The sequence below is a fragment of the Anas platyrhynchos genome, chromosome 2 (assembly GCF_047663525.1).
Source record: "Anas platyrhynchos isolate ZD024472 breed Pekin duck chromosome 2, IASCAAS_PekinDuck_T2T, whole genome shotgun sequence".
NCBI classification, from domain to species: domain Eukaryota; kingdom Metazoa; phylum Chordata; class Aves; order Anseriformes; family Anatidae; genus Anas; species Anas platyrhynchos.
The window spans coordinates 61,115,001-61,142,298 of record NC_092588.1 but is presented as its reverse complement, the minus strand read 5'-3'; the positions used below and the strand labels follow the sequence as shown (position 1 = coordinate 61,142,298).

The 27,298-nt window shown below is 38.4% G+C and overlaps 1 protein-coding gene across 3 annotated transcripts in view; it reads right to left on the bottom strand.

Moving 5' to 3' along the window:
* The window catches only part of ZNF407 (zinc finger protein 407), a 333,603-nt gene that overhangs the window by 109,879 nt on the left and 196,426 nt on the right, over positions 1 to 27,298 (bottom strand). For all 3 annotated transcript variants that reach the window (XM_027451888.3, XM_027451889.3, XM_072034832.1), the window contains 2 exons: positions 24,822 to 24,905; positions 16,596 to 16,716 (listed from right to left, as the gene is read on the bottom strand). In XM_027451888.3, the coding sequence (XP_027307689.3) occupies positions 16,596 to 16,716; positions 24,822 to 24,905 (205 nt within the window). The remainder of the gene's footprint in view (positions 1 to 16,595; positions 16,717 to 24,821; positions 24,906 to 27,298) is intronic.

Below are 27,298 nucleotides of genomic sequence, written 5' to 3'. Positions count from 1 at the left end.
TTAAGTCTGAGAAATGTCATTGTGAGGTCAGACATTTATTGTGTTTCCATGATGTCATTGAAATTTGTTCAGTCTGCAAATTAAAATATATCCTTCCTGGCTGTCAATACTGCAAAACCATCTTCGGTTCTGAAAGTCAAATCTGATTCTTTAGCTGGAGGTATGATTGATTAGCCGATCTAAGATCTGCCTTGAAAGTATATATTGGAGAAACATCATTCTCTTCACATTATGTCCTCATAATGCTATTGTCTGCACAAAAATAAGTAAATGCACCATTTGGCTCTGTACTTTGAGCTTACTTCACAGTCATCATTCACCCAAGGAAACCCTGTTTTGAGAGTAGGGGGCAGCAAAATTTATTTTGTGTTCCCGTGAGAGTACATTTGCCTATGGACGCTGTGCTGCTCAGTAAGAAATTGTAGTTTTCATGTAGTTAGGCTTTCAAAGTAGACATACACATCAAGCGTGATCTACTGTGTGCTTCACCACGAGATACTAAAATGGAATAGAGTTGATTTAAAGCACTAAACTATGTATTTAATTTACCTACCATTCTTAGTGCACATAAACAGAGCAAAATGTGTAAGATTTTTTGAAACTGTTTTTTCTGGCACTTTTTCAAACTATTGAATATCCCAGACAAACTGTCTTGTAAAACTATTAGTTTCAAATTGGACCACCCAGAACAAAAAAAATTATTACGGTTCTTTCAACTATACACAATTATGTCTACACATTACATACAGTATTTTAACTAGATAAGAAATCATGGCACATTGTAAATCTATTGATTGAGAAGCATAGGAACTGCCTGAACTATATAGCTTCAAAAAGCTGATAAAAACCCAAGAAGAAAAAAAACTAATCACCAAGGAAAAGCCTTCTGATCATGTGTGCAAAGGTTTGTACTTAAAGAAAAAAAAAAAGTGAGAGAAAAAGAACCCTGTCATATTATATGAAAATAACCCTCTTTTACTTAGTATGGTGGTATGGACTTGCCTTTTTGACCACATAGGGTTAACGTGAAAAGAGGAAAAGATGGTAAAATATGAAACTTGTTCTTTGGCTTCATCTTTCACATTCCTGTACCATACTAGAGCAGAAACTAATGAACTTGCTCATCTTTGAAAGCCCTTTTGCATGCTTCTTCCTTCACCTTTAACTCTGATCCTTGCAGATCTTCCCTTATGTGTGTGCCAATTTTACTGGTATAATATGTGCACTTTTATTAGTTGTGTTCTGATGATTTCTACTGAGAGATACTTAAAGCTTATACAAGTCAAAAACTATTTTATCACTTCTGAAGAAAACTAATAGGGCAGAGTCACTGAATGATAAGAGAGAGACCACTGAATTTATTTAATAATCCATGTCCATTTCACAAAAATGGCCTGTGTAATCCTTTTAAAAATAATAACCTGTTCATTTCAGACCTTGCACAATGCTTCTCTTTGTCCCTTGTAAGTCTCTCAAATGTCTTATTTTAAAGGAATATATAGTACTCCCGGAAGACATTTTCCCATTTCTATTCTCTTCAACTCCTGTGAGCCCTTGTTCTGTGTGATAAGGCAATCTCCTTCGGGATCTGAGCTGTGTAGTTTCGCACCACGAGTGACAAGGACTCGACTTGAATAACTGCTGTGCGCAGGTTGTAATTATGTCAGCTGGAGTGTTGAACAAGGGGACTGATTAATGTGAGCCCCAGCCCAGGCACAGTCCCTATCAAAACCTTCGTGCAGGCCAGCAGTGGGGATGGGTTAAAGCAGAAAGACAAAACATGCTGTATCGTCCATGATAGATGAATTGCTCCAACAGTCTTCAGGCAGATGTTCCAGGACAGTATAATATACAATTACTCTGCCTTATCACCTTCCCAGGGACAATAAAGCTTCCTCCTTCTATAGCTCATGTGAGTGAAGGCAAAATTAGTTTTACTTTTACAACACTGACTCACTTATCATGTTGCCTTGATTGTGCTTTTACAGCTAAAGAAAACATATATTCCACTCTTAAACAAAATAAAACCAAAAAAAAAAAAAAGAAGAACCCAACGCTCCTCACCTTTTATATAAAACCAAAAAATAATCCTTTAAATATATTTTGCATGATAGTCACACGGTCCTTAAAGGGCTAATTCAGTATGGTCTTCTAAGGAGCACAGCTAACTTTAGAACAACTGGACCTATTCATAGGCTTAATGCCATCTACATGCGCAGAGGTACATTCCTGAATCAAGTCAGAATGCACAGATAGTAAAAAAATACATAGGTTCTGTACAAAAGATGCCTATGTGAATAGCATGCCTTCAGCGACTATAACTAAACACTCATTCTAAAAATACCACGGTACTCTTGTAAAACAATTCTTTGAGAAGTCATTAATCCACATACCTCTTTAGAGGCCACAAGAGTTTACTGTGTAACTACTATAAATAATCTAAGTATTTCCAAAAAGTAAGCATAAGTTAAGTAAATAGAAGAAATTTATGTAGAAAATTACATGGATAATTGTTACTTTTTTTTTTTGTTGTTATCAGATAGATACAGGTTTTGTTTTCTTTTTGTTGCTGTTTTGCTGCTGGGATAGAAACGGTCTGTATATATCAAGGCTATTTCCGTGAGTTTACAGAACAGCAGCTTACTAACACAAAGTGAATAGTAAGAGAATAATAGAGTTCATAATATCCTGATATCCTTTCTTTCTAAATACTGGATGGTTATAGATCAGAAAGCTGTGCTTTAAAGAAAATAGCCTAAATAGCTTCACTCACATTCCAAGATCCACTGGTTTCAGTGCTACCCTTTCACCAGCTGTATAACATTGACATGATCTCAAAGAAGACAAAACAAAACAAAACAAAACAAAAAAGCGCAGTCAGAAATGAATTTAGAGAGACACGTATTTGAAGGTCAGGTTTAAAAACAACACCCAACTAAAACAGCCAAGCCTGATCCTGACAGTGCTTATGCTTAAGACTGCTCATGCTAAAGTATTTGAAAAATCTATTTATATACATTTAGTTCTCATGAAAGGTATTGGGTTACTAGTCCTAGAAATGAGAGATGAGATTTTCTAAGGAGACTATGGGAATTAGGCACTGAAATTGCACTTCAACTGAATGCAGGCTCCCAGCTGTTCAAGCTTCTTTGAGGTTTTAGCCATTAAAGACTATCACAGTCTTGGCAACAGTAGGGTTTCACCATAAGGGTACAGGCTTTCCTATACTCCTGTGGTGAAATGCAATCCTCTATTTATGATGCGAAAACTGGCTCCAAGAAAGCTGGTATGTTCCCACTGCACAGCACATTGACTTGAGAGGATACCATTACAGAATGAAGTTACGCCACTCACTGTATGGAGGAACAACAGAGAAATCAGTCTTGGCCTCAGAAAAATTAGAAACTAAGCACTGAAAAGAATAAGACAATCAGAAAATAAAGGGAGGAAAAAAAAAAAAAGGAAAAGAAAAGAAACAGCACATCTGGAATATGGGGTAGAAATAAGCTTCTGTTTGATTCAAGTATGCTGTTGGGCAAGGCAGTACTAGAAGGCAACCCTATCTGTCTACCATAAGCACTTAAATTCCCAATACGATTAGTGGAGATAAGAAAGACCTGATGTATGTCTCAAGACTTGCTTAAATTAGGTGCCTACTTTTTCTGAAGTGTTAAGTAACCCATATGAAACCTTAGGAGCTCCTATCTGCTCAGGAAAAGGAAGCACTGGAGTCCCTAGCTTTCTAGAAATAAAGGCACTATTATGGGAAATAGAAATCCTGAGTTTAGGGCTGTCCTTATCTTCAGGAGGGCTGAATCCAATTCTCTTGTGTCCCAGGAAAGTGCATTAACTGGCACGAAATCTACTCTTTCTTCCTGAAACTCTGCCAATGGATAGTGAGGAACCGCTAGGAGCCAGAAGCACTTGTAATCCCTGTTTTCACCATTGTTCTTCTGCTCTCGTTTGTGGTTCCCATATAAATTTCCTGCAAAATCCAAACAACAGCTTTCCAAACCCTTGTTCTGTGCCATCTCAGCTCAGAATACTAAACAGTAACAAGCATCAGGCTTTGGATGGCACTGTTGTTATTAATTAAATGAATCCTGGCTTGTCTCATTTTCAGGACTTTAGCATATAACCAAGAATACAAGAATGGGCCTGTTCCCCTAAGAGGTGTACCAAAAATCTTGTGGCAGATATACCCATCTCCTCAGGCCCGACACTTCTGAGCACACCTCAGGGATTTCACTTACCTGTGCAAGAACTTGTGAACTCAGTAGTGAGGGAATACAGAAACAGAAATTCCTGAAGGAGTAGCTGCTCTGGGATTTACATTTTTTTTGGCGTGATTTCGGGGATCGGGATCCCATCTGTAAGATTTAGTGGAAACAGAAGTAACTGGGCTCTTGATCCCACAATCTGCTTGCCTAGTTTAACTTTTTTAAGTTTTGGGATACAAAGTCTTGTGACAGGCGTTACCAACTCTCTGGCTTTTCATCTCCCTCTTGTACTTCATAAGGGGTGGAGAATCATGGCTTCATGGAGGACATGGAGGTGATGTGATTAACATTAGAGTGGCCACAACTTCATTCTCTGTCTTAACTTTTGTTTTATACCATCAACCCCATGACAGAAGACACCATCCAGCCCTTCTTTCAGGAAGAGCTGACTCCCAACTAGGCTTTGGAGCAGAGGTGCTTAGATGGAGGGATGCTTAGTTATCATCCTCCCGTTACAGGGAACCTGCCATGCTACTGCTGAACTGAAGCTAAAAATGAGCACTTGCGAGCAGGAAAAGAACATGAAGATTCTCATAGTATTATGTCATAACACGGTCTGAGAGAAAAAAGATCCAAATATAAAACTGCAAGTCAAGAACAGAGGAGGCTGGACGAGAACTCAGCTAGGAAAAACAAATACTATATTTACTTCTCAAAATATACCTTGAGCACTAATAGAGCTACCGTCACCCAATACTGTAATCACCTCAGCTCTTGCACCACCACCAGGCAACCCAGAGCAGTTCCCAAGCTGCATTCATCAGTCCACACCTAAGGGCTGATTGCCTGACTTGATGCCACTGCGTTTTATCCAACAGAATGGATAGTAGCCACCTGCTTGCCCTAAATCCTAGCTTGGATTTAGGTCTTCCTTCCCTGGTCTGAAAGAGATTTGAACAAATCAAGTACAGATTCCTTTATCTTTGAAACCTTTCTTCTGCCTGAAAGTATTTTTATTGCTTCTCAAAATGACTAGATTTTAGCATGCAAAAATCAATCAGCTAAATACCGTATAAGATGACTGTGCTATAATTTATTAGTGCTGATCAAAATCTTAAAGGCTGGATAATTAAAATTCAAATTAAAATGTGATGAAAGTCACATTTAGTCACCTAAAGGAAAAGGCTGAATTCCAAATAGGTACAGAGCCACTGGACCCTGTGAGAGATGAGAATTTGTGGATGCTCATTATCACCAAAACCATGTAAAAAAAGCTCAGTATTTGTTCAAACTTTGCTTCTTCTCTTCATGCATGTTATGTCACAATTCATCAGTAAATGTCCTAAAAAATGTATGGAAGAAAAGCCAAAGAAAGCACTTGTGAAATAATCTGTCCATAACTGGGAGCTTCTTCCTGCTCACTGACTGAATTAGAAATGTCGGTGCTCTCCATCTTAGGGGCATAAATCTTTCCTAACTAATCTCTTTTCTAAAAAAAAACACACAGGTATCTGTGTGTGTTCTCTTTATCCTTAAAAATAGCTGTTAAGTTTTAACACCCCTTTAAAATAACTTGTCCTGACAACCTGCACCAAACAGTTAATTTGGGGTCCAAAACCATTGACACGTGAGCACCGTAACTACAGAAGCACGGTTTCCTATGGATGTTTGCTCTGTTAACTGAATCTCCCAATGCAGTAACAGCAGGCACCCAACACAACCTCCAAGATACTCCCATCAGGCAAGGGAAACGGCTGGGCTGCGTGGCGAGGCTGGAAAAATCCACTGTCCGGCTGTAAGGCAGAAGAATGCGTGAAAGATGAATTTGGTGCCTCCCTGTTCCTCGCTGGCTCTCTCCTCTCCTCATTCACCTCTTTCAAGAAAGATGTATGAACTTAAATAATCTCAGCAACTACTATGGCGTGTCAATTTTGACTGAAACTGGCCAACAGCTTTAGAAGTTATTAAAGAAATTGACAGAAGATGGATGGATGGATGGATGGATGGATGGTTAGGTGCAAGCCTCAGAATAAGTTAGGGACACCAGGCTAAAAATCAATCCTCTTTAATTGATTTATAAGAATTGCCTTTTTGAACTCAAGATGCACGTTCTCATTCCTGAAAAGAAAATGAATTACTAATGACTTGTATTTTAAAATACCCACAGCAGATTATCTCAAAAACTTGCTAATGGAAATGGTTCTCTGTATCTTACCAAGAGCTTGTTAATAAAATGATTGACAAAACAGCACAGTTTTCTAGTGAAAAACCATTAGAACTGAATAATTCCTTTTGATACTTTCCCAGTAACTTCTACAACTCTGAAATGACTCAAAAGTATCGCTTGCCCTGTAGATGGCACATGCAAAATTTCAAACAGAAGTGTTTAGAGGAGCTTAGGACGGGAAGATGTTCCACACTGGATTTCTAGCCGAATAAATGATGTTCCTCGAGTACAGAGTTGTTAGCGAGAATCCATAATTAGCTCGAATGAGGACTGCAGGAGAGTGTACTGAAGTGATAAACACAAAGCTATAAATAGGGTATTTTAGGTGGTACTTGTAGTACCACAATAAACTAGGAGGAGGATGTTCAGGTGGTTTATGATGTCAGTAGAACCACTTGATCTATTTGTGGAATTATAACCCAAAGAGATTTAGAGTCTCGTGGACTGAAGAGCTTCTAGTTGTGTGTGTGGGGAGGGGTTATGACAAAAACACTAGAAATATAAGTAGATAGCAACGGTGAAGAGCATCAGAAGAAGAGCTACTTTAAAGCACTATTTAAAAATAAACAAGTATGTGTATGGAGCTACATCCTAGGAATCACGGTGAGCTGGGCAGCTTGCCTCAGTGGAAATAAAAGCAAACCAGACTCGGCCTGGCAGGCAGCTGGCCTGAGGCACAGAGCAGCCTGCAACTGTGCTACCGGCCCTGGGAGCACCAGGGGGACCCTGGCAGTACACGAGAGTCTAAAGTCATTTTCTGACCTCCTCTCTACTTCAGGAAGAAGCATCAATTTGCTCTTGGGCTATGAACAGCAGCAGATAATTTCCTGCCCCTTTCAGATCCCACTCCCTCCCTGTTTCAGTTCATTTACAGAAGGAGGTGGAGAAGTACCAAGGAAAATCTCCTGTCTGATCCCTTGCCTATGTGGGTGGGAGATGGGAGAGCAGCGTTGCACCAGCTTGTTTCTCCCAACACACTGGGCCCCAGTGCTTGGGGCCTGTGTGGGAAAGAGAAGGAGTGCCATACAGACTGCACCTCTTCCCCAAGGAGGCAAAATGAAAAACAATAACTTTGGCCCACAGCATCCAAGAATACAGGACAGCCTTTTTCATATACATTTTGGATAATGTCTTTTGTTTTCCCTTGATTATTTTTCCATTATTAAAAAAACAAACAAACAAAAAAAACTAATTAAAACAAACAAACAAACAAAAACAAAACACAATTCAGCCAAATGTAATATTATATGAGAAACTGAAGATAAAAAATGAACAAGTAAACCTAAATAACAGACCTAATAATAAACAGATCCTATTAATTCCTTACACCACTTTTGACTTTTTTAATAGACAGAAAGGAGAAATATATTAGGGATTTAAGTGTTTTTCCAAAAAAAAAGAACTGTAGTAACACCAGACCAGCACTCCTCACTTCCAATAGCAAAACTGGGGGCTGTAAATGCTGACTTGTATAAAGTCCTTAAGAGGTCTCAACAGTACCTATGCCTGCTATTCAGACCTAGAGAGGCCCAGCAAAACCACAAAGACCATGCCAATCAGGGATAAAACTGTTGTAAGGAGTGACTTAATAAGTCAGTTGGACAAAAAGCTCCTCTCTAGCCTGCTCTTTGTACAGGCTTTTGGTCCTTTGGGGCTCGCCACCCAGAGGCTGGCCAGGAGCACCAGACCCCAGGTGCCTCAATCCTGCTCAGCTTTGGAAAACACCACTCAGCAAAGGCTCAGGCCTGGCATATCTGGCCCACAGCTTCCACTTTTGAAGCAGTGAGGGGGTCTGGAAATTCAGGGAATGGTGTTACCTGTGTTCCCAGGACCCCGGCACACTGATCCAGAGGAAATCAGGCAGAAGCTGTCACAGAAACAAGGGCAACTCTGCTGGAACCAGCAAGATCCTTCATTTATCTTCAATAAATCAGGGCTTCCTAATAAAGTCATACTTATTTGAAAATTGCTCACAAATTCCAATTCACTAGAAGTATCTAAGCAGCAAAAAGATACATATATAGTATTACTCTTATTTCCTTCCTTCCTTTCTTTCTTCCAGCAATTACTTTCTTTCTCTTATTTTCATCAGCATTTAGAGTTCAAGTATCTTTCCCTCCCCTGACCCTACTCTAGGCTATTCCCCTTTTTGGAACTGTTTCTGAAAAGAATTTGTTTTCTAGTAGTTCCTAACATTTAAACTTATTTTGTATGTGACATATGAAGGAATGAAGGAGGAAGAGGGAAGGTTTTTATAAAGACAGAGTTACTACAAAAACTTTTTAACATGGTAATGGCCATACAGCCCGGAGAATAAATCATATGTAACACAGCAGACTTGTGTATTAATTTCACCTCTAAGGCCTGTAAAACTACCAAAATATTTTTCAAAGATTGCTAACTACCACTCAGGTAGTGAGCAATAACAATTCCTTATAGACTGACCACCCCGAAAGGTTGCTTTGACCCTTTTGTAATGACTGGATCGGGGATTAAGGAATGGTAAAAGAAACGAACTCTTTTTTTTTTTTTTTTTTTTACACTAATAGCTACATTCAGTCCCTAGTGTTGCAATTGTTGCAGTTAGCATTGAAATTCTATTTACTATCAAAATGCAGCCTATTTATGGTTATTTTAGTTTGAAATACATGCAGGTGTTCCAAATTTATAACCATTTTTAATTATTAAATACAAATATAGGTATATACATTTTAATATATTTATGTTCCATAAGAAGAAAGAGGAAGAAATACAATAGCGATGATTACACGGGATAGGGAAAAAGAAGTGTGAGGACAGAGAGAAGATAAAATGCGGTAACAGAAGACATTAGTTACGTTAACCTGTCCACCGCATGAAGGGCTCTTATTCGTATTTCCAAGACACCAATTACTTCAGGCTTTGGGTTAAGTGTTTTGGACTTCCATGCAAAAAAAGGGTGCACCAGAACACCCCTGTATCTAGCTCCTGAGTCACAAGAGTTTAGGGACAAAGCCCAAATTGGACAGCAAGGGGGAGACACTACCTACTGAAAGAAACCAAGAACCTGGGAATGGCTTTGAAGAACTTCAGAGTGTGAACTGACAGAGCACTGAGCTAGGACCACAACAGGCTGCAGCAGAGACAAGTTGACTGAAGTTAAAACTATACAAACATTGCACATTACATGGATGTCTGTATGCCTCAGTAACATCAAACTCAGTGCTTTAAACAACTGAATAACTTAGCATGGTCCCAAATATATCACTTAAACACTCTTCACAGGATTCAATCCAAAACGAGGCCCGAATACTATTATCAATACACGCATTTGCATCACTGGTTTAAAGATACTTGAAAATCCCAAGTCTGTTGGTAAATGTTAGCACAAAAATCACAGATTCATTGAATTTAGTTTTTAGTTCCTCTTCATTACAGTGAGCACAGGGAAATAAATAAATATTTTTGGGAAATGGGAATAAATAAATAAATAAATATGATAAAAGAACAACAACAACAACAAAAAAGAAGCTAGAGTTACCATTGCATTATTGATGGATTTTCATATCATAGGGAATAAGTATGATTCGTTATAATAAATAAAAAAGCTGTATTACCCTTCTACTAATTACAGTGTATTTACTATGCCATAAATTAAAAATATGGAAAGCGATCATCTTCACAAAGTGACTAGTGTATGCTGATGCTGTGCAAAAGCCACTTAAATGAGCAATTTTGTTGTGGACATATGTCCACTCTACATACACCTACTCCTTGTGTGTGTTTATATATTTTTAAAAAGAAACAATCTTTTTTAAAAGAAACAATCATGTAATCTAATAAACGTACCTTGTCTCAAATGGTCCATGCAGTGACACTGGCATCTGGCAGGGAGGATGGGCAGAGCCAAGAGAGTTGCAGTTTAAGTTCTTTTGTACACTGCCACCAACACAATTCTCCAAAATTTCAGAGACAGGCTTTCTCAGCCAGTGCAGACAGCATGTACATCTCTCCGTGAGGGCCATACCATTAGTTGTGTGCTCTCTAATTCCACAAGTTTCTCAATTTTAGGAACTACAGATGAAGTCAAGTCTCTTGGTTAACATGATGGATGATTTTGCACTATCGCATTTAATTACTGTGTGAACTATCTGCTCCAGCTAAGATGAATATAAAATGTTTTATTAAGTAACAGAAACATCATAAATGGAATAATACCAATCAATGTTTGTATGCCATGTATTCACTAGAATAGCTGAAGTGTTTTTGCAGCTCTACATTATTTTTCAGATTTTCTTTTTCTTTTATAGCCTTAAATGCTACAGTACACATTATGTGAGATTAATAGAGGTATTATCAAATACTTTATCTGAATGTTTATTAAAAACTAAAGGTTGTATAATGCTGTGAGGAGTCTGCATCTGGGAACTACGCCCATGCACTGACAGAATTTCTCTCCAACGTCCATCTCCATTTGTTTATACGCCTGCTAGCACAATGCACTGGATGCCCTCCACTCCTGCTGCAGAGCACAAGGGAAACTTAAGTGCTTCCTGAAGGCCCAGTATGCTCTATTACATACATGCATTATTGTCCTCGGCAATTTCTTATTTGTACAAAGTATATGCTTTTTTTTTGTGCCTGATTCTGCCTTTGTGATATGCAGAGAAGTGTTTTTCCATAGGTGGTTGCCACTTGGCGTCCTCATCAGCCTCACTCTCCACACAGCTGTATAACCTAGTTATTTCCTGCACATGCATCTAAAACTTCCCTGGTAAAAAGTGCATATTAATGCTAACATTTTAATGATAAATACACCGTTTCATCATTTTATGTAGAAGTTGCCTTAATGGCCTTTCAGTTTCGCTGTGAATAAGTATATACCGTTACCTCAGCACTTAAAGCAGTCCCTAGTTATCCTTGATAAAACCAGGGAGCAGCGCACAGCTGACGCAACGATATGGAGACAAGGAAAGGTTATTAAATTCACTAAAACAAACAGCGAGAAAACACTTACTTTGCACATTCTTCCGACTGGGGTGCAAATCCTAGAGTGTATTATGAACTGGTCTTTACAGCCTATGAACATATACTATAAGTCAGAGGGAAAGAGGAACTCCCTAGGGATGCTGTCCAAAAAAAGAAAAGTAGCCCCCGTGGAGTCGCTCCCCCTAAGTCATGCCGCCGCCGCTGCTGAAAATACGCAATGAATCCTTCTGCACTTGGAATTTCAGATGCCATAATCCCCCGCAGAATGTTGTCTAATTATTTTATTATGCATAATAAATGTAAAATATTTATTTTAGTTTACATAATTATATTAAAAATGTATGCTATTTATTCTCAGTCTTGTAAGGCATCCTTCACAAGTCATATACTTCACGGAAAGGTGCATTTATGGAATTCATGCTGTTTTGCTGGCCTGGCTTTGTGATTTACACAGCTTCTAAACCTTTCTTATCTCTGACTGTGGAACATCCCCATTCCCCTGGATGCTGTCCTCCATTCCTTCCTTCCCCTGGCCACCACAGGTACTCCATGCAAAATTAAACCACGCGGCAGAGTCCCAGACAAGCAAGAGTCATTTTCTTTAACTGCAGCACAGGGACGGCACAGAGTTTGTTACCATTATACCTGTCCCACAGTCTCTTGGTCAAAGTTGTAGCAATTCTCATTCTGTAACGTGAAACTAAGCCGGCGTTCCTCTGAGCCCTGAACTCCAACAAATTTGAACTGAAAAGCAGGGCTCTGCCTTTTGACACAGCCCTCCAAACAAAGTAATCCAAATCCATTTGGTACTAAAACACCCCTATACTCACACCCTGAACATAAATTATTATTTCCCTAAGAAGCTGTGATAGTCACATGGAAAGTTAGTATTAATGATACTTGAATTTGAAGCCTACAACTAAAATGAGATTCCTAATTCCATAGGAATTATTTACGTTAAACACAGGCTCAGAACTCATTCTATTTCTGAAAATGCTGTGTATCTGCATCTTTCACTGGTATCATTGGGCATACATGTATATGTATTAGTTCAGCACTTCAGAAATCAGGTTAAATTCAGGTGCCTACATATATAGCAGGTCTAAAAGGTCTGGCCACAGAATAGACCATTTTAGAAGTTAGTTGAAGTTCACAGGCATTACTCAGCTTCACAATGTTATGTGACTCTTTGCTTCTTACTGTGCCCATCGCAAAATGCAAACAGTATTTTGGATGGCATTACTCTAGGACCGTGCAATTTAAAAAGTTTAGCTGCATAACACATCTTTTGTAAATGACTTGGAAATATAAAATAAGCATTGCATATATAATGTTGGTGTCTGAGGCTGATTCTGTATTATAAAATTGCTGTGAACTTTAATTAGGAGTAAACGAATACTTTGGTGTGATGAAGCACGGTAATATAAGAATGGCGAAACACACTGATTTGAAAATGAAAATGCAAAGCAAAAACGTGCATCATTTAAAAAAATCTAAATAGAATTAACTTAATTTTAAAATACAAATGTGGAAAAATATAGCAGAAACTTTTAACAAGCAATTTTTTATTATATATATTTTTCTTCCTTCAAAAGGAATTGTATTTTAAAAACTAGACGGAAAATATAATTTCTAATTATAATTACTAGAAGTTGTATCATGCTACATAGTGAAGCAGAAGTTCACTTATTTGTTAACACTGTGCTGAAGATTTAGAAAAAAATAAATATCAAGCATTACAAAAAGTACAAAAAGTACAAAAAGTACAAAAAGTACAAAAAGTACAAAAAGTACAAAAAGTACAAAAAGTAGAGGTGGCTGATATTAGTTTTGCAAGAATATTTACTTCTAATCATAAACATAGATTATAAAAGCAATTCAATCAAAAAAAAATGACCAACATTTCCCATTTCCTTTTGGGAATGTGCGTGCTATTGAGAATATAAAATTTGTGCGATGGAAATGCTAGATTAGTTTATTATTCACCTGGGGAAACCACATCCATTCATGTCTGTTCCTAGTTACAAAAAGACTTTCCCATGCTGAGTGTTAGAGGGAACAAATTCCCTTTTCTGTTTCATGCAGCCAAGATCTTTTCCCCCATGGTATCTTACAGTCTATTTCACTTTAGTTTTTGCAGCTAAGAAAAAAAAAGTTATAGGTGCCTGTATAGTCACAAATGATTCAGATTTTCCTAACAGTTCCTAAATTCAGATTCACTTCTTTTAATAGCCTGCCTTTCCGTACTTCTAGCTCAGGTCAACTAGCCTCTCGTTCAGTAGACAAGAGGCAAGAGGTTTTGCAAGGTAACTTCACAATTTCTTCCTGAAGAACTCAAAAGCTTGAAAGCATCTCTAAGAACCCACCGAGCCGGACAGGAATAATTACAACATCTTGTATTCGGAGCTTGTTTATTCGAGTGTCCCAAAGTATAGAATACAGAGGTGACTCCACCGACCAGTGGAAGGAGGTGTGGTGATAGCACCAACAGTGCTCTGCTCCAGATCCACGCGCAAGATGAGGAATATTCCTCTCGCCGAAGCTACAAAGGTCGTTAAAGAGTCTGCAGTTGCCAAGCAACACCCAACAGCATCATCTGAAACAGCCTGGGTGAACTCAGAGCACGCCGGCTGAGCTGGAGTCACCAAAGTGAGAACTCAGGCTCCGGGCACGGGGGTGAATTTCATCACCGGGCCAGCAGAATTTAAAATCTCGATTTCAGGTTTTCTGTAGGTGACACTCACACGAGTAAGTACGATCTGCTGAACTGGTGTGAAGGACATGATTTACAGGGTTGCTAATACCTTTTCAGGAAAACGGGTAGCACTAGCTGAGCTGACAAGGAGGCAAGGTGTGAGTTCCTTAAAAATGTATTAAAACAAAAAGGAGAAAAAAAAAGAGAGAGTTGGGCAGAGCACATAAAGCATATTTGCCAACAAGGCTGCCTAATATCCCAGGACAGTGGAAACTGGCAGGCACAAGCAGGACTGCTGGGCTAATAAATACAGCAGCCCCTCTGCTGGCTCCTCCGCGGCTACACGAAGTGCCTCGCTGCCTCTGTGAGCTTGCAGCAGCAGCAGCACAGCTCTCAGCGCTGCATCCCTGCCAGATGTTTTGCAGCTGAGCTCAGAACGAGTTTCCTGCAGAATCAAAGCTGCATCAGCTGGTATCTGTAGAGCTCAGCCTCCAAAGAGTCAAAATTGGCCTATGAGGAATGGAAACTAGCATCCTGTTATCATGAAGCATTTATTTTTCAATAATATACAGGCAGGGGGTCTTAGAGATTTCTTGTTAATCCTGATAAAATGACTAAGTTATGTTTTCTTCTATTCTAATAACATCCAATATAATAAAATACTTGTAAAAACCTGTCATTTCTTGAAATTCCTATCCCATACAGAAGACTGTCCATCTGACGAAAAGTATCTCCTGTCTTTCACTGCACAGAGCATTGAAGTTGTTTTGTCATACTAAGCAGGGGAATTACATCCACTCATTGTGCAAGTGTAAGAAACCCACAACTGCAAACTTTGATTCATACCCACAGTGCTCCCACTCTGTAGTGTCTCCACGTCAGAACCTCAAACCCCCTGCACCTCACCTCTCTACCTAGCTCTGTAGCAAGACCATTCCTCCTGACCATGAGAAGTGGATGACCACAAGATTAAGCCTTCCGAAACGTGCAGGCTCAAAGACACAGCACCCCTGTTACCTTCACTGCTGCACAGCATGTCATGCTATCACATATATGCTCTCACTTGCTTCAACACAGATTTTTTAACATAACCATTTTGATGAATAAAACAACACCTGTCCTTAAATGACGTAGCAAAGCCAATAGAAACATTCATTTTTTGAGAGAAAAAAAAAGGGGGGGGAGGATGCCATAAGGTAGAAGCACAGAAAGGGAAGCCACCCCCTCCAGGTTATCAAATTCATTTCTCCACAGTTCTAGGCAGTAATTTAATGGGAGCTCAGTAAGAGTTCACAGAACATTTGCTCCATATGCACAGACCAACAAAAATTTTTGTACAGAAAACACGATATCTGCAGAAGCTTTCTGTACAGAAGCTTTCTTTAAAGAGGATCATAAATACTTTGAAACTAGGTATTATGAGAGTGGCTAGCCTTTGTTATACAATCTTGTTTTAGGAAACTACATTAAAACTTATACTAAAAGAACATTACAGTTGTATGCTCAGCATTAAAAGAAAATACAAAATTCTACAGTGGTATAATCAGATGTTTAACTTTCTCCTCTCGCGTGCATGCATCACAGCACATGCATCTAATTCCATAGTCATATACTATTTATCAAATAAAATACCAATTTTTTAAAAAGTTTTTGAATGTCAACTCTTGTAAATTACTTATGAACAACATCTATGGATTATTTTATAATGCACACATACAATCCACCTCACTGCAAGATATTAAAGACTGTAGGGAGTGTATGTATAAGAAAACTAAAGAATCACTAACGAAGCAATATGAGATCATTATTAACTAGCCTATAACGAACAAAAGACACTTGGGGTGAGCACCACAAGTAATTTCACCTGCCCATTCATGTGGTTTCTGAGAACTTAATCTACTGTTCTAAGAGGGTGGGTTTTCGTGGTGTAACATGGGAGATTTTGCCATGCAACAACCACCCTACAGCCACTCTCACCCAATCAGCTTGGCTGGCAAGGAGAAGGAAAACTGAACCAGAAAAAAAGACTGCAGCTCTTTAACTAGCTCCAGTTGCTTCCAGTTCTAATAAGTGTCTGATGAGTATTTAGGTTGCTAAGCCTTTTAGGGGACTTTTCCTTTCTTGGTGAAATGGTTGCAACTCAACCGAGAAAAATTTCAAAACAGCAACTGATTTGAAAAGGCAATGCAGATAAGCGGTCTCACCATGGAGAATTCTAACAGACACCAGAGCAGCTGTGAAACAAACACTCAACATTAGCAATGCAGTGTTACCACTAAAAGGTTTCCCATCATTTGTTTTTCTTTATAAAGTAATACCTAAATACTGAAGACTAAGTTTTTAAATTTAGCTCCTAATTTAATATGCAATTACTGCTGCCCTGATGGTGTTTTAATGGCAATATATTTTTATTGGTGACTTCAAATGAACCTCATCTGATCACCTTAACCCTTCTCTCATCATGCTTTAGTTAATGACTCATTACCTGTAGTCACACCAGGGACATCTGTAAGGCTTTTCTCCAGTATGGACACGCTTATGTCGTGTCAGATGCGATTGTGTTGTGGAAGCGAAGTTGCACTCATCACATTTGAATGGTTTCTCTCCTAGAAGGTGACAAGAGAAGATATGCATTATCAATTTTCATCAACAGAAAAGGAAAACAAATCTAAATTTCTGGCAACCCCCTTGGGACAGGTTTTAGTCCATGTATAGATCACAACAGCAAATGAAAAATACATTATCAAATACAACGTATACATTACAAAATACTACTCTTACTATGGCATATACACTTCTGACACCAGCTGACTTCCCATGTGGTGTTATAACAGCAAAAAAGGAGGAGGAAGAACTGTATGAAACAGGGTAACCAAGTTACATGGGCCTTATGTCATGAAAATATCTTCACCAGGAGAAAGGCATTCCTCGCACCCTGTGTCTTCTGTTGAAGCTGGGCCCATGCACAGACTAGAAAGAAATGTTTTTAGAGACAGAAGGTGAGAAATCAGTCTGGAGCTTGCATTCAGTGCTCAGAAATGAATACATCTAGGAAAAAAATATTATTATTTTTTTAATATATCTCTGCTCCAACATTTTTAATGCATAAACTGGGGCTAAGAATATGAAACAACTCAGTACTCCATCCCCCTTCTCTTGCTTGCTGTTCTTCTGTCCTTGTGAAGATTTTCTGAAAAGTGGGAAACTTTCAGCAAAAAGACTTAAAAGGTTAATGGGGAAAAAAATAGACTAAATATTTTCAGAAGACTAGAATTCAATCTCTGCTGAATGTACAACAGCACTGAAAAATTCTAGAGGACTACTAATTAAAGAAAGATAAAGATCTCAACTCTAGCTTATAAGTTATTATGTAAAAAGAGTATTTTTCCATTCCAGTTGAGGGGTGGAGCCCTCTGAGAGCACAAAGATAAAATCTCATGACAGATACACATACTGTGAAGCCCAGCTAAGACACCTGCATCCCATTTTTCCAACTAGTTGCACCAGAAATACTCTGTGTGGCTTAAAGGCACATATAATTACCACTTAGAGAGGAGACGGGTTCCTTTTTGTATGCAGAAGACAGAAGGCAGCTCCTAACATAGGCAATCTTGATCGTATTGTGGAAGCCTTCAGAAGTATTTATATCTTAAAGATTACATAAGGAATCAACATCCCTAACTTAAGAAGTCTAATTAAAACTGCGAGGGACAGACACCTACCTTGTACACTGTTCAGAGGTCTAGAATAGGAGGCCTCAAAACTGAACCCTAAGTCTCTAAGGAGGCACAACCTGCAGTTTTTCAGAGTGACAGCAAGAAACCCATCGCCAGCAGAAGACACATGACTACCAAAGGGCACTCCCGAGCAGCCATGCCTCCAAGCCAGATTTTCCAAGCCTGCTAAAAGCACGAGACAATCAGGACTTCCACAGGGACTTTGCCAGAATTCCGAGCAGACACAGAAATCTGCATTTCTCATTTCTGGAGATTGCTTTTTCCCCCTCTCAAGCAAAAAAAGAAATGCAGGGTCCTTGGGCCTGAAAAGCCTGTAAGGATGGACAATGGAGCAGCTTCTGAAAGCGCCATAAAGAGCTGGAATAATTGCTCCTAGCAGCTGCGGCAGAGAATTTCACCTACTATTTTTCACTTATTGTTTCATGGGACATGGAAAGGTGAAGGGGCAGGACACAATGCAGAAGCCTCTATGCTGGACAAATTGAGACTGCTAGAAAGTATGTCTTTCTGCCCCAAATGGGGTTTTCTTGTCAGACACTGACTCTCTGTTCAGGAGAAACTGATTCTCCCAGCAGCTCGAATGGTATTGGCTTCATCTTCAATTAAACTCTCTGGGAGGCCATGGACTCCCTAGCAACACAACCTGTTCTTGAACCGAAGATTTCCTCTGTCTGATTTATTTTACCTTCCAGCATGGAAGACAGCAACATTCTCGAGCCCAAGTAGCAAAGCTACAGGCATTTTAGGTAGCATAGATGCTTACTTTAAATTCTTTCATTTAAAACGCATTTGAACCTTGCGAGCTCGCCCCCTTGCTAAAAAGCAGATCTGAACTAAGCGTGGATTTTCAGTTTGCCATTTGGTGGAGGACGCGTTGGGGAAGGGCTGCTGCTGTGCTGGGGCAGGGCCAGAGGAGCTGACAGATGAGTGAGGGCCCGTGGAAGCCGGGAGGGCTTGGAAAGTCCATCGTGACCAGAAGAAAAATGATAATCCTCGCCTACTGCTCCAGGAAGTTTCTCCTCAGGAAATCCTTGTGGCTAACTGCTCCTGTCAAGTGGACGATGTATAAATTTCACCTGACAGAAAATACATCACAGCAGTACCACACAACAGAAGCCAACTAAACTGGGGAAAAAAATGACTGCCTAGCATGGCCTATAATTCTTAGCAGCTGCACAAGGGGAATAGTATTTATTTTTACTGAAAAATTAACCAGGTCGGTATGTACATTAGAAAAAATCTAAAAGATTAGGTATTTCTCTGGGTTGAGGGCAGGGTTGGTCTGAAGAGCTGTAGCAGCAGTACTTCTTACTACTCATTTTCTTTTTCTTTATTATCTTCAGGAGAAAATGTTCTATATCTGTCCTTGTGTCCCCAATTTTCCTTCTCCAGTCCCCGCCCCCAGACATTTCAGCCATCGAACTTTATTTGACTTTTATACAGGCTGCCATTACACAGTTCAGAAGGATTCTCCCTCAGCCCCAGTCAATTAATATAAAATTAAAACCAGAGAAATCAAAAAAGCAATAACGACAGTATTTTAAAATAATATTGCATTCAATAATTATAAAACAGTGTATTGAAAAATGTGGGGGTAAGGACAAATTCTACCTATTTAAAGATTTAAAAAGGAAAGCCACCAGCCCTTACCAGTATGGAAAACTTCATGCCTCACCACCCCTAGCTCTATCAATAACAAACCCACAAAGAGAAGGACAGGTGCCCCAGAATGCCCTGATGGTCAAGAAGCTCTGTGGGAAAAAAAGGAAGGACACACCTTCCAAAATTAAAGAGCAAGTATCTTTGTGTGTTTTTGTTGTTGTTTTGTTTTGTTTTTAACATAAGCACTTTCAAAAAGCATGATTTCTAGCTAGAGCATCACAAAAGAAGAAATGGTTTTGCTTTTTTGACAAGAATACTGTGAGCAACCTCTGAGGTACTTTAATTGTCTAAGTCACCTGACACACAAAATTTCAGCTCCAACAAAGCTTGCGAAAGAAATCAATAAAAGGGTGAAATGGTGGGGAGCACTACTCTGTACATAACAGGCAGTTATTAAGCCGGTCAGCCTCAGCTCTGCACATTCTACTACTCTTAAAAAATCATGACTAAGGCTTTTTTTCCTCCTGCCTCTCTTCAAATTCTGCACTGATTTCTTTAAGCATCCGTCTTATCTTTTCATCCCAAATTACAGCTTTCCTTTTCTTTCTTCCTTCCTCTTTTCTCTTAAATTACCTCTTTTTAGTTCTCTGTCTTTGATGATGAGCTTTTCAGGACACAGAGCATACCTTGCTGTAATCATAAATTTCTATGTGCAGTTATGTTCTCAACATATAATTTTTAGAGGAAAAATGAAATAACACAATAACAAAAATTACAAATCTTGGTGATAGATGCTTACTTGGGGATGGCAAAGTGAAGATTTTATTTACAATCATGACTGTCCAGACAATTTCCACCCATATATTATACAAGCATTTATATGAAGATCCAGCTTTTATATAAATGAAGGGAAAAATAAATAAGTCTAATGATGCCTTCAAATTAAAAGTCTTCAATGACTTATCAGAATCTTAGCAAGATGGAAGAAATTTTCCTCAAAAGGAAACCATTGCTTTTAGTCCTCTTTGTCTTTCATAGGATGCGCTATGCAGGACAGAAAGAATCCCAGAAGTTTTATTTGTCCTAAGGAATGAGTAGACCTCAAAATGTGGCCTTCTGCTTCCAGGCTACAGGTGTTTTCTTCTTATTTCCAACAATTTCTAGCTTTTTTTGAGACTGTTCCCTGGGAGGACACTTCCAGGCTTGCTAACGAAGACCGAAATATATTGAAGCAAGTTCTATTTGCTTTTAGTTTGGTCATCTTTTTTTTGCATATGACATACAAAAATAACTTCATCCTTAATTACTTTTTGTTTGTTTGTTTGTTTTTTTATAACAAACCCAAAGGGGTGGAAAAATGATCTACTTGACAATTTCTCTTAAGTAGAGAGAAAGTTTTTAAGATACCCAGGGTTTTCGTGTCATTTACGGCTAGAAGTTTGTTCGAATTAAGTTCTACACCGTGCTGAAAATGTTGGCACAAAGCGCAATGAAGAACAACACAGATCCTCTTCAAATTTCACCTCATGTCCTGTTGAAAAGAGCGGTAAGTTGCCTTAACTGTGCTACATATTCTGTGGTATTCAACACTATTTTTTTAAGCTGTGGTGGGGAAGTTGAAGGGATGAGGATACATTATACATTAAATTCAATGCTGAGTAATGTAGCTACACATTAAAGTCAAAGAGCAGTTCACTTGAGAAATAGAAACACAAAGTGAGTCACTCATCTGGATAAAAACACATATATTATTAAATTTTCTTTCTTTATTACATTGACCTGTAAATGTCTTGAGAAGCGCAAGACTGAAATGAGTGAGCAGAACCGATCATACAGTGATCTGTATGATGTAAGCCACCATCTTCAAAAAGTTATGAAAATATTTGAACAAAGACACAATCTGCCTAAGCATTTCCAGAGGTTCAGGGTAACTCCCATAGAGCTGCTGGGTACAGTAAGTGTACTTACCCTCTAACACTACCACTGTGATGGACTTCTGTGGTTCCCAGGAAGATGCCACCACAAATGACCTGAGAAGCAGCTGTAGCCTGCTATTGTGTAAAAGATGAGGATGGGGTTTTTGCAATTTGCAGGAGTACTAACTAACATAAAGCAGGAGTTTCACACAACAGAACACAGCTTGTGACTGATCAGCACTGTTGGAATGAGCCACTTATGACAGTACAAAATGGAGGTTGACTGGGAAAAATGTAGAAGAAGCTAAAACTACTGTGATACTGAAATGAAGTCAAACAAAGAAGGAGAGCAGAACAGTAACAAGAACAACAACAAAATTAAAATTAAGAATTGTTTTCATGTTTTTATTTCAAGCCAGAAACAATTCTATTTTCTTTTTTCTTTTTTTTTCCCCCCTGTCATTTTATAGTTTATTCTGATTAAGAAGAAGTATTTAAAATACATGATACAGCACTTATGTTTCATGCATCTTTTTTGATGGATGATTTAGAGGTTATTTACTATTTATATTATAAAATTCTGATAATCCTTTAAATGCTTTGTAGAATTCAACTCATTCTAAATACAGCCAACACTAACATTTGCAACATTATTTATCTTCCTATCTTAGGGCAGGTTTTGATTTTTTTTTTTTCTGGGACAAAATATGAATTAAACAATCTGGTTAAAAATAATCTTGTCTAAAAAGAGAAGAAATAGAGTAAGAAGCAAGAGCATCAAAAGTCTAAGTGACCAGTCCTACAGCCAGTTCCCCTCTTGTGTCAAATATCTATCAGAGCAGCTGAACGTTTCTCTGGGGGTGTCAGGACACCTCAGACCTTGAGGCTGGGATGAGAGGAGGCTTGTTAAGCTGGTCAAGACTCCTCAACTACCTCTGAGGATTTGCTCATTTGCCCTTGAATCAAAGGTCTCTGACAGGTGATAGAAGTAAATCTTGGATTGGAGGATGTTCTCTGTCAGCCCCCTCGACAGTTTGTGTTACAGTAGGGAATTATTTAAGCCATTTAGACCATTTTTGATACCTATCCCTTTCAAACCTGACTGTAATTTGCTTTGGCATTCTGCTCAGGGAAAATTGTGTCAACTGGGGACACAGAAGAAAAAATACAGGTACAAAGAGGAGTGTGTGCAGCTAAGAACTGAAATAAAGTTGTGCACTGGATGAAAATACAAGGGAACCCATGTAAGTGCAACAGTGCAGACAAAGGTGGATTGTGTCATTCTCCTTGAAACAAATAGAAGCTACAGATAATTTTTCTGCTAAAGAATCATCTCTGATTGTTTGTGCCACAGAGGCAGATAAATGCCAAAAAGATAGATCCCTCTGCCTCTGAGATACTGTCCTGTATAGTATAAAGTTAATAGCAAAGTAATAACGAGCCTCCAGTCCTGACATAAAATATAAAGTTATGCCTGCTAGATGCAAGCTTCATGATCTATAACCTGTGAATCCCTGTGATCATAGCACAAAAGCCTCTACCAAACTGGTAAAAGAAGGGCAAAACACTATCCAAAATGTGGACAGCTTTTCATGAAGAACATACTGTTTTTCAGCCTAATTTTAGATATAATCCAGGAAATAATGAAATATGTTTTTCTATTAGCTTGTGGCCTACTGATACAAAACCCATAAATATATAACCTATGATAAGGGTTTACATTTCTGATAAATTAGATATGTACTCACACAGAAGGTAAAGACAAGACGTGTAAAGACAAGCATATCCATTTGTTCCACTTTTCCATTCTGAAATCACTGTTTACCATCTGTGTGGCTGCACTCACCATGAGTTCTACACATAGACATGATCTCAGTGTACCACATGGCAGGCCAATAAAAAGCAAAAGACAGTTCCCTTCCAATTGATAACAACGATTTATTCGTACTAAAAATAAAATAAAATAAAATAATTTTCATTCTCAGTCCAGATTTGGTAAACTTCAGTCAACGTGTGAAAATTCTTCAAAGTTCCAGCAAAATGGACACTATTAGGTACAACTGAAGCACACAACTTTTATTCCAGTGGTTACAATTGCTCATTACCATTCATGGACTGTTTTACTACAAAAGCTATTATACTTATATGCTTCTTCTTGGACATTTTAAAAATACAACCATCTTGCAGTAAATAGGAACTGACTGGGGCAGTACTGTATTGCAAATGTATGTTCCTTGCTATCAGAAGAAAAATTCAGAAGTATGATTATTAGTTAGAATTATAGGACAAAATTGGCCTTCATAGTTTATATACAAAGAAAATCATTTCAAAAGTATTTCCAGATCAACACCAAAATCCCTGCCTTTCTGCAAGCATCAGACTTCCTCCAAACATGGTTGCCTTAATAAACTGAAAACGGGGTAAAAAAACATGGCTTCAGGCTCTCAAGAAAGAGAGTAGCTGCTCTCCAGGAAATTAAGCATTTTGATGGTAAGTGTCCTGAATTAGGATTATTCAGGGATATAATAAAATCTCCCACAGAGATTCCTTTGAAAAATCCATGGAAAATTCATGATATAACTACAGCTTCTCATTTGTTAGCTATTTCTTTCCACTGTACATTAGACAATGGTCACTTAACTCATACAGCAATTCCTGATACTATATTATTCTCATGCTAGTCAGTAAAACAAAAACTGCAGTGGTTTAAGCAGTGATGCTTCTGCCTCTGTTTGAACAAAATCTATTCAAATAATCAAATACTTACTAGGAACTGCTAAAAACCACAATTAGTGTAAAATGTATTAATAAATGTTTAATACTTACACTTTTTCTGGTCTTCTGAAGCTAAGAACCAATTTAATTTTATCTGATATTAAATTTTTATAACAAGGTGGTAGGAAAGCTTTACTAATTCTGGGAGATAAATCCTGCTTTACATGCTAACAGTGTGGTAACTTTTAAGGTAGCATCTATTAATTACAAACTATCTTAAAATCATGAAAGGGCAAATGAAACAACACTAGCTTTCAACATTGTCTCACTCCAAAATAATGGATTAATCTATATGTAGTCTCTAACTTTCACCCAGGGACATTCTAGCAGACTCTTGCAAAATCTTCACAGTAGGTAATCTATTTGGGCCTTGGAAAAAAAATAATATACTTAGTGTTCATTTAAAGAAGAAAACCACTCTTTACAGTTCTACTTTCTTTAGAAAAAACACCAAAAATACCCCCAAAAGCAATTATTCAAACTCATAGCTAACATATTTGATGCAGACCTTGGGCACACAGATTCTACAAAAAAAGAAAAAAAAAAAAAAAGGCCAAAGTAAACAGTGAGCCAATGTATTATTTGCGCTGTAATGTGCTATTTGACTTGCTTTACTCCCCAGCGTAGAGGGACTGCCTTGCTGGAGAAAATATACCAAGGAGTAAAGACAGTTTTACTGACCTGTGTGTTGCCTCCGATGCTTGGTGAGGGCATGACGTGTCCCGCCGGCAAAGCCACAAAGGTCACAGAGGAACGACTTCTCGCCTGTTGCAACAATAAACAGATGAGGGACTGCGGAGGTCACAGATCATTAAAACATATCTATCAAGGCTTTCAGGGTTACTAATTCCTCCAATCAAATGTTTCCATGTAAATATGTCAAATGGGAATGAAATTACCACTGCGGTTTATTGACTGTGATAAAATCTGAAAAGCACCACTGAACATAATTACATACTTGTCAGACCCATAAAAATTAGCTTTATTATCAATGGAATGGTTTTGTACAACTTCATTTCTGTTAGATGTCTTCCAGATGGGGCTGCTTTATGCACTTGAACAGTTTTTATGCATATCCTGATTTTTTACAATTCCCATACATCTGGCCTTTCTGTGCTGAGTAAAGATTGCCTGGAAAAAAAGTTAATATACTGTATATGTGATTCTGCTTAAATAAAATATATTGAATTTACTAACAAATTAAGGATACTGAGAAATTTTCAACAGACTAGATCAGAGTCATCTTTAGTTACCTTCTCTTTATTAATAAGTATTAAATTATTTTCTTGAATATATTGAAGAGCCCAAGCAACAATAAAAGCCACATTATTCAATACCAGTGGCAATTCAGTACTGTTTATGTTTCTAAAGTTTTCATGACATAAAGAAAACAGGTCTGGGGATTGCTACTGAAATTGCAGCAGAACTCGTATTGCTCATCTTCAAATGACAATTCTTCATTCCAAACCTCTGGAACAATTTGAGAGATTTTGGCAAGCTCACTACTCATTAAAAGTGTGTAAATGCTCTCTTTATTTTTTTATTTTTTTTTTTATATATAGAAGCTAAGATTTCGCCCTGTTGGCTATAAATACGGTCTATCATTTCACAGCAATATTTTTACTCAGAATGTACTAACATGCAAGGCAATTTCATCCCATAAAGGCCACGTGGAAGTTCATTACGGATTAATATTGCTAGCCTCAGATATGGACTCAATAACCTCAGATACAACTGAAATTAAAAGAATATTTTTTAGAAAAGAATCATGTTAGTCCTTTGGAGCCAAATTGTCTCCTTTCGCAGTAACGCTGGAGAGGGGGCCTGTGGGGCAATGACGCTGAACTCATTGAAACTAAGAGTCTCCTTCAGATTCTTCCCTGTGGGGAAGGAAATTCGGTTTCTACAAAAGATGCCTGGGTTAAGAGGTCAAGTGTCAAATTGCTACGTCCTCCTGTGAAGATGGAGGGGTGGAAACCTCCATGTCGTTTATTCCCACATAACCAGCCACGCTAACACATGGACTTTCTGGGGAAGCACTGTGTTTTTGGGCAGCATTAATATAAGCAAGAGACCATCCCAGGAGTGGGTTGGCTCCCCAGGGGACACCACAGGGACCGGCTACTCTCTCCCATCCACCGCTACCTCGAGCCAGGCCCGTGGGCACCGCAGCTCCCCGCCAGACTCAGCACGGTGCAGGAGTCTTGGGCCCCGTGCTGTGTGGAGGGATGCAAGTCCTTCCAGACCTCCATGGCAGCCTGACCCCTGCACTAAAATGGGATCTTAAAAACTCTGATTAACCTCTGCCAGGTAGCTAGGCTATGAAATATGATTGGCACACATTAATTTTCACTTCAAAATAGGACGAACTACGTATCATTGTTCTGTGGACCCAAATCTGATCATGAAAACCACAGATGGAAATTGTCACAGAATCATAGAATTGGACAGGCTTTGGGGCTTTTCTGAAAATTTGGTTCATCGATGAGAGTATCATAAAACAGTATCTAGGTACAAAACATTTTTGGTGCCCCCTTTCATGTGTCACTTCTAGCCATCAGTGATTATGACAGATTAAAACTCGAAACAGGAAAAGCAGAATGAAAATCCATACTAATAATCCCTATGTTTCACATGAAAAATGCATACATCCTGACTGATATAACAAATTCTGAATTTTACTGTAAAATGTTCATCAGTAATATTATTACTGAGGTAATGCGCAATTGTTACAATAGAGATTCCTGCATAATCTTTTTCCCTTTTTTTTTAATCAGATCTTCACCGTGTAGCACTTCAGTTCATCAAAATATCAAAGAGAAGGAATAGAAGGACTATACGTATTGCTTAATTATAATTAAATATTAATTTAATTAATTAATCGATTTTAAGTATAAATCTTTCTAACTAGCTCTAATGCCTAACACCCCAGCATAAAATTCACACTTTTAAGTTAAATGCTGTTCCATGCCTACCAAGAAATTGTTCATCATCTATATATTGTCATAAATTAGCTCATGTTGTGTTTAACATCTCAGAGCAGACTTCAGTATGGCCTGCAGCTTCCTGCACTAATGAGGACGCAGAGTACCCATAGCATCTTTGCAAGCCTACGAATTTACCCAATATTTTATATTTGGGCTTTTGGAACAGCTTTC